The sequence below is a fragment of the Lathyrus oleraceus genome, chromosome 5 (genome assembly GCF_024323335.1).
Source record: "Lathyrus oleraceus cultivar Zhongwan6 chromosome 5, CAAS_Psat_ZW6_1.0, whole genome shotgun sequence".
NCBI lineage: Eukaryota > Viridiplantae > Streptophyta > Magnoliopsida > Fabales > Fabaceae > Lathyrus > Lathyrus oleraceus.
Genome location: NC_066583.1, coordinates 193200465 through 193212629, shown reverse-complemented (window position 1 = coordinate 193212629; position 12165 = coordinate 193200465). Strand labels below are relative to the sequence as shown.

Below are 12165 nucleotides of genomic sequence, written 5' to 3'. Positions count from 1 at the left end.
GGGTCAAAAAACCTTAGACAAAAAATTTCATTATTTTTGAAAAGTCAGAAGTATTTTTTAACAATTAAAAATATGCACAAAAGCAATTAAATCATGAAAAATATCAAAAATAATCCAAAAAATAATTTTAATTCAGAAAATGAAAGATAAAAATATTTGAATTTTTTTGGTGAAAGTTCCATATTTTTTGGATTTATAATGAAATTAATATGAATTAATTAAAAATAATGGATTAAATGAAATATTCACAAATTCAGAAAAATGAGAGTCTTCTGATCTTCGTCATTAAATAAGGTGCAGATCAGATGGTGATAAATGCGCGTTCCATGATGCATTGCAGTCAACGCGGCATAGAGTTGGTAATCAAAAGCAACACATGAGATTAAAACATTTAAACTGGATCATATGGTTGAGATGCATGACAATACATCATCAGAGTCAGAGCTCCGGTCTTCTTCTCCGGTGGACCTCACTGGACTGGTCCACCATCAACCATCATCAAAATGAAAAAGCAAGACATGGATTTAAAGAAAAAATACTCAGGAGCTCGAATCTGGCCTCGATTTTGTCCAATTCCAAGTATATAAAAAGATACAGGGATTTGAGTTTTGAGGATCATGAACTGAGTTGCTTCGATTTAACCTCAAAGCAACTCAATCTTCTTGCCTACATTGATAGGACTTCATACAACCAAAAATCAACAAGAATGGTGACGAATTAAGAGAGAATCGAAGAGAAGAAGTTTCTGAAAAATCACCTTCGAGTTGATCTAATTCCACTTGATCTTGATCTGGATTTGATTGCTTTCTCTTCCTCTTGCTTGCAGAAACCAATTGAGATAAAGAGGGAAGTGAATTTCTAGAGTTTGAACTTCCAAACAGAAGATGAACTTCAAGCTTGATTTCAAGAGAAACCTTTAGAAATTCTATGGCAATGTGAGTTTGAATTGGTCTAGCAAAGTTTGGGCAAGGTGTTGATGATGAATCTGAAGCCTTAAGCTTGTTTAAATAGGCTTGGCACTTGATATTTGCACCACTTGAAATTTGGCCAATTTTAGAAACCTCCTTGAATGGATGCATGGACAATGATTTAGGCCTTAGGAATAATGCAATCCACATCCAATTTGTGTGCAAAGTGTACTGAATCCATCATGTGGAAGCATGCAAAAGAATTTGATCACTTGAAATCCAATCTTGCCAAAACACTTCCCATAATGAAGCCATGCTCAACTCCCTCAATTTTAATCCAAATGAGAAGATATTAGACTTTTTGGAAAGGTGAGATCAAGGGGAACAACTTTCATGTTGAATACTTTTTCATTTGAATCTTGGATCATGATGGATTTTAAGGTGGAAGTTTGGGAAATCAAACATATTTGAAAATGTTCTAAGTCCCAAGTCAAATGTTCACTTCTTCCACCTTGAATAACTTTTTCTATGGACTTAAAATGAACAAGTTCCTTCTTCAAAGTTGTATCTCTTTCAAACCACTTTAATTTGGTCACATATTCACCCTGATTTGGATTTGGCATGAAGGAGTTATGCATTTTAGAAGTTGAGGAAAATCACTTATTCAATGGTAATGGTCCAAAATGACCTATAATGTTTCCTCTTGGAACATGCATTTTCAAGTTGAATTTTAACTTCCTCCAAACATAAATGTTGAATTAGACATATTGAATTTGATCATGCAATTTGAATGGATTTCATATCATAAAAGTTGAGCACGTTATGGTCTTGGAAAGTTGACCTTCAAACTAGGGTTCAGACAAAATGACCTATAATTGTTCATCATAAAAAATGACTTTCCAAGCAAAACTAGCTTGACCTCAACATGAAAGTTGTTTGGAATGTCATCTAGAGTAACTTTGCTCTTGGAAGAATCTTAATATGACAAAAATTGTAGGAGATAGGGTCTAGGGAACCCCAGTTTTGACCAGATGACTTTCTCTGGTCAACCACCATGAACCAACTTGCTAGCTTGATATTCTGTTGACTTTTGGGACTCATGGAGGATCATATATGCATAATATGATGTAATTTTAAGTATCCCTTGATATATTTGATCAATTGTTGAAGAAACTTGTTGAAGAAGTCACATAAGATACCCAGATGAATTAGGGTTTCCAAGGCAAACAAACTCCAAACTCTTGATGATTTCTTGATAAAAATAACATGTGAAGATCATGAGGATCCATATATGATGCTTATAGACAACTTGGATCATTTCTTGATTAAGATCCTTGCCTTAAGGGTCTTAAACCCTAAATATGAGCTTGATAGGGCATAGGTGAGCATACATACTACCTACAAAAACAACAAACTATACATTGACATATTTTTGGTATTTTGGTTAGTAAATAAAGAAAAACAAAGTATGATACAATCTAAAGTGCTTGGTGACCTCTCCTAATGCAAACCCAATGAATGAGGGATAAGGAGAATGCCAAAGTGTGGTCCCAATGCCAATGCATATGATGAGATGGCATGAGGGATCTTAGGGTCAAAATTGGGGTCTTACACCTCCTTTACTGGATCACATAAAACCACTATACCCGATAATTAAAAAGAAACTGGTTCAAGATGAAGAGGAAAGGATGTTTGCAAAGTTCAAGGAAATGCTAGCTACTCTCCAGGTAAGTATTCCGTTCCATGAAATTTTAGAACTAATTCCTATGTTTGCTAAACTTATGAAGGCCTTAATAAAGGGAACGAAAGAGAAAGTGGTCAAGGAACTTGTAAACATGACCAAAAAGGATGATGTGGTAATGCATCAATACTTGCCACCAAAGTTAAAAGACCCAAGTAAGTTTATTATTTCTTTTAATATCAGTGGAGTGAAGATTCTGCACTCTCTATGTGATCTTGGATCTAGCATCAATGGCATGCCACTGAAAAAGGCTAAAGAGTGGAAAGTGGGTAAGATCACACCGAGTAATAGAATTCTCACTCTCGTTGACTCATATATTACTCAACAACTTGGTATCTTACGAGATTTTTTAGTGCATGTCGACAGATTAGTGTTTCTTCCATATTTTGTAGTGTTTGATACAAAAGGAGATTCAGGAGGGTCTCTTATTCTCGGACGCCCATTCTTGGAAAATTGGGAAAGCAAAGATAGATGTAGAAATGGGTGAGCTTATTTTGAATTTCAATAAAGAAAAAGTGGTTTTTAAGGTGTATGACTGGACACCGTCTGTGGAGAACTTAGATACTTGCTACCGTCTAGAGATCTGGAGAAAAAAGGTTGTAAAGTAGACAATGGAAAAAGAAGAAGTGGGGTGACTGATAACGCGAAAATGTATCGTATATTTGAATTAACATGCATTTCTTTTTACTTGATTTTCCATAGTACTATGTTGTACTTTATGTTTATTTCAGGTATTTATCGAATAAGAGATGTCTAGGCAAGCAAAGGGGAAAATAGAAAAAAAGGAAAGAAAAAGGGAAGAAAATTGAGAAAAATAAAGAAATGTGTGGCGCCCACCACATGGGAGAGTAGCGCCCGCCACATGGATTGAAGAATGGTGGCACCCACCACATTAGAAGAATGTGGCGTCCACCACATTAGAGAGTGGAGCCCGCCACATGGACCAAACACCTAGGGTTATGGTAGCCACCACCAACCCATTCCTCCTTGTTCCTCTCCACAATTTTCTCCATGTTCGATTTTAGCTCGTTCAACAAACTGCTCCCCACTAGTAGATATTCAAGGATACTTTTAAGGAGGAGTGGGGAGTATATATATAGACTTCAGTCTTCAGAGACCGGTGTGCATTTTTTTAGTCAGATTTTGTTGTTAGCATTTCTTAAGTAGATATTTACCTGAAAGTGATAGATTCTCCACATCAGGGACTATTACGACTTTTATTTTAAGCAACTGAATTTGATTGTAACGGTGTACCCGATTGCCAAAGCGTGCCGGTATTGTTTGAATTCAAGAATTAGCATTTATTTCAAGTTTTCGGTTTATATTCCAAGTTCTATTTTAATTTCTATTTTAACTGCTTATGCCTTATCTTATGTTTAATTATCATAATATCATGTTTGTTCCCGGATCCATGTCCGGCTAAATCCATCGATATCGGTATGTAAAGACCGTAGAAACGACGAGATTCGTAAATAATTGGTGTTGGCTTTTATAAAACTATTTTCTGGTTATAGTTTCTTGTTCCAAATTTAAAATTGTTTTCGTACGAGAGTACAAAGAAAACAAGGGTTATGGTCAATAAAACAAGAGTTTGAGATTTTAACCGGATAGCTGAAACTAGGCATTAATCCTAAATATAGCGAGAGCGCTTTGGGATTAATTAGACTTTATTCATTTCCAAAAATTACTTTTAATTCAAATGAGACAGCGAGAGCGAAGCATTCTGGTTTAAGAGTATGGTCAGAATCAATAAAAACGAGAGTGTGAGACAAAGTCTTTTAAATAAATAATTTCTACTGAAGAATATTTTGATGTTTAAGATTACACCAACTATCTATCGAATCCCTGAGGTTTTGTGCATTACATACCTATATCCCACTATTAAATATTTTTATTAAGATTTTGTTTTCCTTAGTAGTTATTTCTTTTCGTCCCTCAACTCCTAGAGAGATCCTCAGCCTTAGATTTACGTAGTAATATTAGATAACGGTAAGTTCGATTATTAGTCCTTTGGGTTCGATAATCTTTAAAACTACGCAATACGACTGTGCACTTGCAGTCACGAATCCTATAGACATACTAGTCACGCGATCAAGTTTTTGTCGTCATTGTCGGGGACTGATTTAGTCGATATCGTAACTCCAGTGTTGCCCAGTATAGACTAAGGCAAACAAATATATTTCCCTTTCTAATTTGTCGAGTGTATGCCAAGTACTCGCTCTCAAGGCGAGAAATTAAAGCTACCATTTGACGAGCTAGAGCATTATCTAAGATTAGAACGCCGGATACGAGAACACCGTATCAAGCAAAATCTTCCCGATCCTAATATCCATTTTCCTGTGACAGTTATACAACCAGAGATGGCCGAAGGACTGCAGAACCGTCCTCTCAAGTACTATGCCATCCCTTCGCAGGATGAACCATATAACAGCATCGCTGCCCCTGCCATCGAGGCAAATAATTTCGAATTAAAACCTTCATTGTTGTCAGCCGTACAGCAAAACCAATTTTTCGGTAGTCCCACTGAGGACCCGTACCTACATTGCTTAGTGTTTTTGTAATACGCAGACACAGTGAAAGCGAATGGTGTCAGTCCCGAAGCTATAAGACTACGTCTTTTCCCTTTCTCATTAAGAGATAGAGTTAGAGCCTGGCTCCAGTCTCTACCATCCAACTCTGTCACTACGTGGAACGAGTTGAAGAAAGTTTTCTTAGCACGATATTTCCCACCTAGTAAGACGATTATGCTAAGAGCCCAAATAAACGGTTTTAAACAAAAAGACAATGAATCACTTTTTGAAGCTTGGGAGAGATACAAGGACATGATGAGGCTTTGTCCACATCACAGTCTAGAAGAGTGGTTGATCATTCATACCTTTTAAAACGGTCTCTTGTACAACATAATATTGATAATAGACGTCGTCGCAGGTGGCACACTGATGGATAAACCCTACAATGAGGCCTACCAACTTATCGAAAGTATGGCCCAGAATCACTACCAGTGGGGAAGCGAAAGAACCTCCATATTGAAACCTCCAGTGAAAGGCGGTATGTACGAAATAAGCAGTCTAGACCATGTCAATGCTAAGGTAGATGCTCTTACTCAAAAGATTGAAAATCTTACCATAACACTCGTAGCCACCGTAGCTGTTGTAGCACCAAACTGCGAGATATGCAGAGTTCATGGGCATACTGCCCTTGAATGTCAACTTTTGATAGGAATCTCCACAGACCAAGTGAATTCTGCTCAAAGAAACCCTTACTCAAACACCTATAACCCAGGTTGGAAGAACCATCCGAACTTTTTGTACGAAAACAGTAACACATTGTATGCACCTAACCAAGCACTTGCTGTACCACTAGGATATCATAAAGCTACCACAAATGCTCCAAATGCTCATAGGAAGTCAAATCTTGAATAATGATGAAAAACTTCATAGCTACCCAAGCCCAAACAAATCAGGATTTCCTAAATCAAAACATACACACTAGTGAGGAAATCAAGCAGTTAGCAAACAAAGTAGACACTTTAGCCATCCATAATAAAATCTTAGAAACAAAAATTTCGCAAGTGGCTCAACAACAAGCACCTACTGCTGCCCCTGCAGGTACATTTCGTAGATAGCCACAACCAAACCCGAAAGTTCATGCAAATGCTATTATACTACGAAGTAGGACAGAATTAGACGGACCGACCGACCCTAGAATTCAAAACCCAGCCATGCACCAAGACCCTGGTAAGATAACTGAGAAGGAAGAAAAACTAAAGGAAGATAAAAGCAAAAAGGTCATAGAGAAAGAAGAATCATATGTGCCTCCACCACCGTATAAACCTCCTATCCCATATCCTCAAAGACTTGTTAAATCTAAAAGTGTAGGGAAATTTAAGAAATTTGTAGAGCTTCTAAAACAATTGAATATCACAATACCCTTTACAGAAGCCATCACTCAAATGCCCTCGTACGCTAAGTTTCTTAAGGATATCTTATCTAACAAGAAGAAAATCGAGGATAACGAAACTGTTACACTTACTGCTGAGTGTAGAGGCATAATACAAAACAATATGCCTTCTAAGCTTAAAGACCCATGGAGTTTCTCCATACCCTATGTAATCGGAAAATTTGTCATAGACAAAGCACTATGCGACTTAGGATCCAGTATTAGCTTAATGCCCTTGTCCATATGCGAAAGGCTTAAAATGGGAGAATTAAGACCAACTAGGATGTCTGTACAACTTGCGGATCGTTCTGTTAAATTTCCCGTAGGTATGTTAGAGAATGTTCCGGTGCGCATAGGTCAATTTTATATTCCTACTGATTTCATAATCATGGACATAAAGGAGGATTCCAATATCCCTATCATATTAGGAAGACCATTCTTAGCCACTGTCGGAGCTATTATAGATGTAAATAAAGGCAAGCTAACCTTTGAAGTTTGTCAGGAAAAAGTTGAATTTATTTTGACGCAATTCTTAAAGGCACCAGTTATAGACGATACATGTTTTCTGCTAGATGTCATCGACGAGTGTGTAAGAGAAATGGAGAATGAACAAACTTCATACTCCAAAATACTGAAAGTTCCAAGGCCTTCTACTTTTGAAGATAAAAATTGGAATAAGGAATACCAAGATGACAACCTAAGTGAATGTCTAGCACTAATACCCAAACATATGCCTTGCCGGAAGAAACCAACATTAGAACTTAAAACGCTACCCAAGAATTTGAGGTACGAATTCCTAGACACTGAACTCGAGCGACCTATAATAGTTAATGCAGACTTAGGGCAGATAGAAACCGAAAAACTCTTACACGTTTTAAGGAAATATCCAACTGCTTTAGGCTATAATATCTCAGATCTAAAAGGAATAAGCCCTTCTATGTGCATGCATCGCATTATGCTAGAGGAAGACAATAAGACCTCTAAAGAACATCAAAGAAGGATAAATCCCATTCTGAGTGATGTAGTAAAGAAAGAAGTGCAAAAACTGTTAGAAGCATGCATTATCTACCCAATATCCGATAGCCAATGGGTCAACCCAGTGCATGTTGTACCAAAGAAGGAAGGTGTCACAGTTGTGAATAATGAAAAATGCGAACCTATAGCACAAAGAGTGGTAATGGATCATTTTCCTTTACCATTTAATGATCAAATGCTTGAACTATTGGCTAAGCATTCTCACTTCTGCTATTTAGACGGTTATTCAAGATTTTTCCAAATTCCTATTCATTCTGACGACCAAGAGAAAACAACCTTCACATGTCCATATGGTACATTCACCTATCGACGAATGCCGTTCGGACTATGTAATGCTCCCGCAACATTCCAGAGATGCATGATGTCAATTTTTGATGATTTTATAGAAGACATCATGAAAGTTTTTATGGACGATTTCTCTGTTTGTGGGCAGAGCTTTGAAGGATGTTTATCGAATATTTATAATGGTACTTGAAAGATGCGTAAAAGTGAACCTCGTGTTAAACTGAGAAAAATGCCATTTCATGGTCCGACAAGGAATTGTACTCGGGCACATAGTGTCCGATAAGGGGGTTGAAGTTGACAAGGCTAAAATAGAAGTTATAGAAAACCTTCAACCTCCGAAAACCGTAAGAGAAATACGAAGTTTCTTAGGAGATGTCAGTTTCTACCGATGATTCATTAAAGATTTCTCAAACATCACCAATCCACTAACTGGATTATTGATGAAAGACGCCGAATTCATCTTTGACGACAAATGCCTAATAGCGTTTGAACAATTGAAAACAACTCTTATCACCACACCTATCATGCAACCGCCCGATTAGAAATTTACCGTTTGAAATCATGTGTGACGCTAGTGACTATGTCGTAGGCGCAATCTTAGGACAAATAAGGGATAAGAAACTTCATGCAATATACTACACAAGTAGAACCCTAGATCCTGCACAGATGAACTACGCCACCACAGAAAAGGAACTTTTAGTTGTCGTGTTCGCTTTGGATAAATTTCGTTCTTAGCTAGTAGGAGCAATGATAATTATCTATACCGATCATGCCGTAATTAGGTACCTATTAAGTAAAAAGGACACCAAACCAAGACTCCTAAGGTGGATTTTACTCCTACAAGAGTTTGATCTAGAAATCAAAGATAAGAGGGGAACTAAAAACGTCGTGGTTGATCACTTGTCAAGAATGGAAGGTATTAAACCTGAACGAGTGCCTATCAATGACGATTTCCCTTACGAACGAATCATAGCCCATTTGTAAAGTAATACAACTAAATGTGCATTAACCTATTAGGATACTGAAACAAATGAGGTAGTGGAAACAATTTACACTAAAACCACATTGCCATGGTATACTGACTTCGTTAACTATTTAGCAACTGAGGTGCTTCCACCAGACTTGACTTACCAACAAAAGAAGAAATTCTTCCATGATCTTAAATAATACTATTGGGATGAGCCTCTGCTTTTGAAAAGAGGCGCCGACGGTATCTTCTGTCGATGTGTCCCAGAAGATGAAGTAGAAAATATAACTCCCACTATCATTCTTCTTCCTGTGGAAGGCATACAAGCACCTCAAAGACTTGCACCAAGATCTTGAAAGTTGGCCTTTTTTGGCCCACTCTGTGGAAAGATGTCCACATCGCGATCATAAATTGCGACCGGTGCCAACGCACTGGCAACATTTCTAGACGCGATGAAATGCCACTTAAAGGCATTTTGGAAGTAGAAGTCGTTGACGTGTGGGGAATTGATTTTATAGGACCATTCACATCTTCTTTTGGTAACAAGTACATACTCGTTGTTGTCGACTACGTATCAAAATGGATCAAGGCTATAGCCTCTCCAACAAATGACACATGAGTGGTAATTAGACTCTTTAAGCATATAATCTTACCTAGATGCAGCGTGCCGAGACTTGTCATCAGTGATGGTGGCTCCCATTTCATTTCAAAGATTTTTGAAAAGCTATTACTGAAATATGGAGTCTGACACCGCATAGCAACACCCTATCACCCACAAACGAGTGGGCAAGTAGAGGTCTCAAATAGAGAAATCAAGCAAATCTTAGAAAAAACAGTTGCCACCTCTAGGAAAGATTGGTCCTCAAAATTACACGAAGCCTTGTGGGTATATAGGACAGCTTTTAAGACCCTAATAAGAACCACACCATTTAAGCTAGTTTATAGAAAATCATGTCATCTGCCGATAGAATTAGAGCATAAAGCATATTGGGCCATTAAGACCCTTAATCTTAATTATACTGCGACAGGCGAGAAAAGAATGTTAGATATCCATGAACTAGATTAGACGCGTACGAGAATGCTCAGATCTATAAAGAAAGATAAAAAAATGGCATGACAATCGTATATCGAGGAAAGAGTTTAAGGAAGGTGACAAAATAATTTTGTTTAACTCCCGAATTAGACTCTTTCCAGGAAAACTTCGTTCTAGGTGGTTCGGTCCCTTCGAAATTACCAACGTCTTTCCAAATGGAGCGATAGAGGTAAAGGGAAAAGCTAGTGAACCATTTACCGTAAATGGGCAGCGTTTAAAACATTACCATAACATTGAAAACAAGGTTTTTTCGTAAATCTAAAACTTGCAGAGTTGCCCGCTCATTCACCGAATTAACCTCTAACCAATTTTTATCGAGCTTACGATAGTAAACAAAGCGCGTGGTGGGAGACAACCCACACTCTATTTTTACTTATTAATTCTATATTCTAAATTTCTATTTATTATTATTTCTTATTTCTCATTTTTTTTCTCTTTCTTATTTTTCATAAAGTCACTCGGTATTTTTCTTTATTATTAACCATTACCAACTTAATGCTATTGTCTACTTAAACTTATCTAGCTACTGACTTTCACGATGCAATAAGTAGACTACATGGATATCATCTTCAAAGGCAGAGGTCAAAGGAGTCGCTTTGAGGCTCTAGCTCAGAGAGAGATGGCACTAACCACATACCCCGATGGACGTACCATGACTAAGTTAGGTATAAGAGATAGTATTATGTTCCTAATTAACCAAATTGGCTGGGATGCTTTTGCTATCAAAAGAAAATTTAGTTCTTACCGAAGGCTAACCTTATAATTCCTAAGCTACCTAGTTTACTTCCCAAGCCATGGTATCAGATTTAATAAAGGCCTTATCACCTTTAGGATGTTTGATATTGAGTATCGCTACATTCATAGAGAAATAGTTGAACTCCTAGGATGCCCAAATGGTCCTGATACCTTTACCATCACCCAGGAAGACCTGCTTACAGACCTTGACCTAGATTACTTTTGGGGTAGCATTACAGGAAACAACCATCCCGAGTTGGATCTCATGCATTCTGACAGCATCCACAACCCTGCCATTTGTTATTTTCATAAGATCCTAGCTCACACCCTATTTGGAAAAGAACAAAACATAACCTCCGTGTCCAAAGACGAACTCTTTATAATGTATTGTGCATCACAGGCCCGTCCTGTTAATGCCGCTACATTTATGATAGCCAACTTAGACCGTATGGCATAAGCTAACCATGGACCAATCTTAATAGGGGGCTTAGTGACCATGATCACAAATGTTATTGGACTGAGACAGCCACTTATCAGACTTAACCCTCTAGGTGGAATACGACCAATGAACATTCAATTTTGTTTCAAAACTGGTATCATTAGAAACCTGGGCCCAGATGTGTTTGAATTTCTAATTAACAACCAAGTCATACACCTGTTTACCCTGCCAGACCATATGACGAGTGTACATTATAGGAACAACTAGCTATTTGATTTGGATGGACCACCAGATGCACCACCCTCTCCTCCAGAGACACCCCAAATATATGACCATTATGATACCTATCTCTCTGACGCTGACTCGTGCGCCTATGTGGTACCTGCTGTGCACCCTATCGATCATGTTGCTGCCATCGAGGTTGTCGAAACCGATACCGCCAACTTGAGAGGCGAATTGAGCACTTTGCGCGTGGACCTCCATGGCTTTATGGACGTAGTGACAGAGAACTTGGATCACATTTATCAGCACTTTTACTCGTTCTCTCCTCCTGCTGGCAGTCGCCGTAATGGCTAATATATATGAATTCTACCGCTTTACTGACATTGATTTTAGATTTTCATGTTTGGATTTTCTTGTTGTTTTTTTTGTTTACACATTAGGAATTTTTAATTGTTTCACTTTTATCTAGCAAATGAATTATGTTATTCTTTTCTATCTACTTCATTCTTTTCTTTTTCGATTTTATGTTTCAGTTTCATTCTACCATACCCTATTTAATTCTTAATTCTCACTTTTATGTTTCTTGTTTTTCTTTCACCTAATTATTCAATAACCATTAAATGTTGGTCAAATAAATTCACATGAAAAACTGTGGTCAAAAGATAATACATGGGGAACACATAGGGAACACTTATAGCAATGTATGTGGCGTTTGCCACACACACAGGCTGTGGCGCCTGCCACAAACACAGATTGTGGCACCCACCAAACTCATATAGTGGCGCCCGTCACACGCACAAA

The 12165-nt window shown here is 37.7% G+C and overlaps 2 protein-coding genes and 1 non-coding gene across 3 annotated transcripts; 2 read left to right on the top strand and 1 right to left on the bottom strand.

The window, feature by feature from the left end:
* Window positions 1-5393: 5393 nt before the first annotated feature.
* Window positions 5394-5500, bottom strand: LOC127090251 (small nucleolar RNA R71). The gene has a single exon (XR_007791777.1). It is a non-coding gene; the product is annotated as a small nucleolar RNA R71 (small nucleolar RNA).
* A 130-nt stretch (window positions 5501-5630) lies between these two features.
* On the top strand, window positions 5631-6071 carry LOC127079642 (uncharacterized). The gene has a single exon (XM_051020025.1). It carries the CDS (start codon window positions 5631-5633, stop codon window positions 6069-6071), a length of 441 nt encoding a protein of 146 aa, XP_050875982.1.
* Window positions 6072-6370: 299 nt separating this feature from the next.
* On the top strand, window positions 6371-11718 carry LOC127079641 (uncharacterized). Its single transcript, XM_051020024.1, has 3 exons — window positions 6371-6806; window positions 6915-7459; window positions 11410-11718. The coding sequence occupies exons 1-3, from the start codon at window positions 6371-6373 to the stop codon at window positions 11716-11718; spliced, it is 1290 nt and encodes a 429-aa protein (XP_050875981.1).
* The last annotated feature ends 447 nt before the right edge of the window (window positions 11719-12165 follow it).